This window comes from Lipotes vexillifer, unplaced genomic scaffold (genome assembly GCF_000442215.2).
Source record: "Lipotes vexillifer unplaced genomic scaffold, Lipotes_vexillifer_v1.1 scaffold648, whole genome shotgun sequence".
Taxonomy (NCBI): Eukaryota; Metazoa; Chordata; class Mammalia; order Artiodactyla; family Lipotidae; genus Lipotes; species Lipotes vexillifer.
Window position 1 is genome coordinate 1,889,011 of NW_006797096.1, and position 3,277 is coordinate 1,892,287.

At 40.3% G+C, this 3,277-nt stretch overlaps 1 protein-coding gene across 1 annotated transcript in view; it reads left to right on the forward strand.

Moving 5' to 3' along the window:
* The window catches only part of LOC103073747 (aldehyde oxidase 2-like), an 87,295-nt gene that overhangs the window by 76,942 nt on the left and 7,076 nt on the right, over positions 1-3,277 (forward strand). Inside the window, 2 exon segments of the mRNA XM_007469202.1 lie at positions 539-602; positions 605-705. Of these exon segments, the coding sequence (XP_007469264.1) occupies positions 539-602; positions 605-705 (165 nt within the window).

Here is a 3,277-nt window from a genome sequence, read left to right on the forward strand (position 1 = left end):
TTGTGGTACGCGGGCCTCTCACTGCCGCGGCCTCTCCCGTTGCGGAGCACAGGCTCCGGACGTGCAGGCCTAGCGGCCATGGCTCACGGGCCCAGCCGCTCTGCGGCATGTGGGATCCTCCCAGACCGGGGCACGAACCCGTTTCCCCTGCATCGGCAGGCGGACTCCCAACCACTGCGCCACCAGGGAAGCCCCTCACTGAATGTGTTTTTAAAACAGGCTATCCTCCCCTCACCCAACACACACACACACACACACACACACACACACACACACACACACACACACCTTTCCTATAGAACAAAGATTTAACCCACACAGGATTTTTGAAAAGGGGAGTTCAGGCAATATTAGGATTTTTGAGTACTCAAGCTTCATTCAGTCAGTAAGTCAGTCAACAAACAATTATTAGAAATTACTGTGTGCAAGACACTGTGCTAGGAGTTGGGGATACAATGGTGAAAAAGATCTGTCCCTCACCTACAGTGGCTTGTGGTTTAGTAATAGAAGCTTCTAAAACAAATGTGTTTTTTTGCAGGGTCTGGGAGTGTCTGGGATGTTCCTGGGGTCATCGGTGTTCTTCACCATCACTGATGCTGCGGCTCAGCACACAGAGAAGGAGACATAGCTGAGGACCTCACAGTGAAGAGCCCAGCGACCCCAGAATGGGTTCGAATGTCCTGTGCAGATAGGTTCACAGAGATGGTATGGAATTACTGTTTATTTTCCTAAAAGGTGATTTTTCTACTTCCTGCTCCTTAGACCACTCAGGTAAATTTAAAAGCTAATGTGAAGACGCAAGAGGGAAGAGATATGGGAACATATGTATATGCATAACTGATTAACTTTGTTATAAAGCAGAAACTGACACACCATTGTAAAGCAATTATACTCCAATAAAGATGTTAAAAAAAAAGCTAATGTGTGTCTAATCAAATTATAAGAGAACATTATAAGATATAAGCTAATCAAAGTACAAGATGATAAAAATAAATCACACAAATACCTTTAGTATATGTCGTAATTTTAACTTCATAAAAAGCATTTCCCCATCTGTTATGTAATTTGATCATCTGGGCAATCCTGTAGTAGGATAATTTATGGTGCCTCAAAAACTAATAGCCAAATGTGAAATAACTGACTGATTTCACAAAACTGTTCTAAGTATTCCCTCCCTCTGTCCTACCTAATCTATCCAATTCTTCAACAAAAACAAACACAAAAAATAACCCAGACCATGGAGAAGTATTTGATAATGCCACTTTCCATGTTTCCTATACAAATATGGAGTACACACAGTCTGTCCTTCATTTAGGAAACATGTGATCTCATGACCTGCTGCTGCTTTTCTAATTCATTCCATTTCATGACAGCGCCTCCCAGCCCGGAGGCGAGGACTCAGGAGCCATCTGCTAGATACACATGCACACAGCAATGCCAACCTGCTGACCATGGCAGACACGCAGCATTGAGTAGGTCACTGAGTCCACCCTGTGTGGATTTCTTCATAGCTTCGTAATATCAACAATAATGGTAGTTTGCATTGACTGAGCACTGCGCTAAATATTTTACAGATTATCTCATTACTCATTCCTACAACTCTATCAGGTAACTATGATGATTTTCTTCATTTTACTACTGAGGAAATTAAGGTATAGTAATTTACCCAAGGTTAAGATTCAAGCCCAGACCGTCTGGCTCCAGTAGAAGCACATTGCCTCCTAGAGAGAAAAGAATTGATTCTCTGCTTCTTAAAAGAAATGTGTATTTTCATATCTATGTTAAAAGAAGCCCAAATACTTAACTGACCTCTTCAAAACAGCCAGCCGTAGAGTGAAAGAATAAAGTGACCCAGGATTTAGGAATACTGCTTAAAGGAATATGTCATAATTACTCATTTCCTTCCCCTATATGATCCAGTCCTCTTCCCATCTCCAGATCTGACTCAGCATTTCTTGGACTCCAATAATACTGACCAACCTGGATTTTCCTCTGTCCCCTCAGGCTGACGCTCAGCTGATTGCACTGACCACAGAAAGAATTCCAATCACCTGCCTTGGGCCAGTCCCTCCCCAGATGGCCAAGACCAGGGAATCAGCCCTCCTCCACTCCGGGAGCTCCTTCTCTGCACTGATTTTGGCCTGGAGAGCCATGTCTGCCTATTCCCAGCAGCCCCAGTGACATGGTAACTGCAGAATCGTGTGATCTTCACCCCCAAAGCACGAGCACTTCTGACCTTTAAACAAAAGTTCTTGATCATCTTTGGCAGTAAAAAATATCCTTTTCTGGAATGGGGCAGGTTAGGGAACCCAAAAAACACAACACAACAGAAAGATACTTCTAATCTTCCTTTCTTGACTGGGCTCAACATTTTCAGTCCTCAATTGTCCCTGCTTTCAGAAAACTAATTCCTTTGTTTCCAAGATTTCAGGCCATTTTTCATAGCCCAACGGTCTGGCAAATTCACTCTGTCACATGCAACGGTAAGAAGTGAATCGCTTTGATTTCCTTCACTGTTTGAAACTCAGCCTATCAGCTACCTGCTCCATGTAGTGAGGCCATATTTTCTCCCCAGTCTGATGGTTTCTTGATAAGATTAATTAAATGTCTTCATGGATATAAATCATCTACTAATTTGTACACCCACCAATCAAATGCTCAGAGTCAATGTGAGAGTAATCTACCATTTTCTAAAATACTCATAAATGGATGCATGTAAATGCATGTAAATGTATGTAAATGCAGGTAAATATCACTTCTTATGTTATAATCTATATTTCATATCATAAACCTCATTTTTGTAACAAGTATTTTTTATCTTCATAAAAGTCACACACGTTCATTATGGAAAAACTAGAAAATGCTTAAAAGAATAAGATGAAAGTGAAAATCACCCATAATCCCACTCACCAGAAATAGCCATAACCATTTTTGGTGATATATATATACACACACACACACACACACACACACACACACAAACACATTTTTAACCATATTTTAATTCTTATAGGTTTATATGTACAAAATATCTTATTTATGTATTCATTTTACAAAATTAGGATATCCCTGACATAAATGTTTAAAAAGATTTGAACAGTTTAATTGGGAGTTACTCAGTTGAGCCTTCATCCACAGGACGTCTGGATTGAGAAGATAATTTTCCCATGCAATATCATTCAAAAATATAGTTGCTTAAACCCAAAAAGAAAATACCTGGCCAAAGTTGTTTATCCCCAAAACTCATAATATTTTTTTTTTTTTTTTTTTTTTTTTG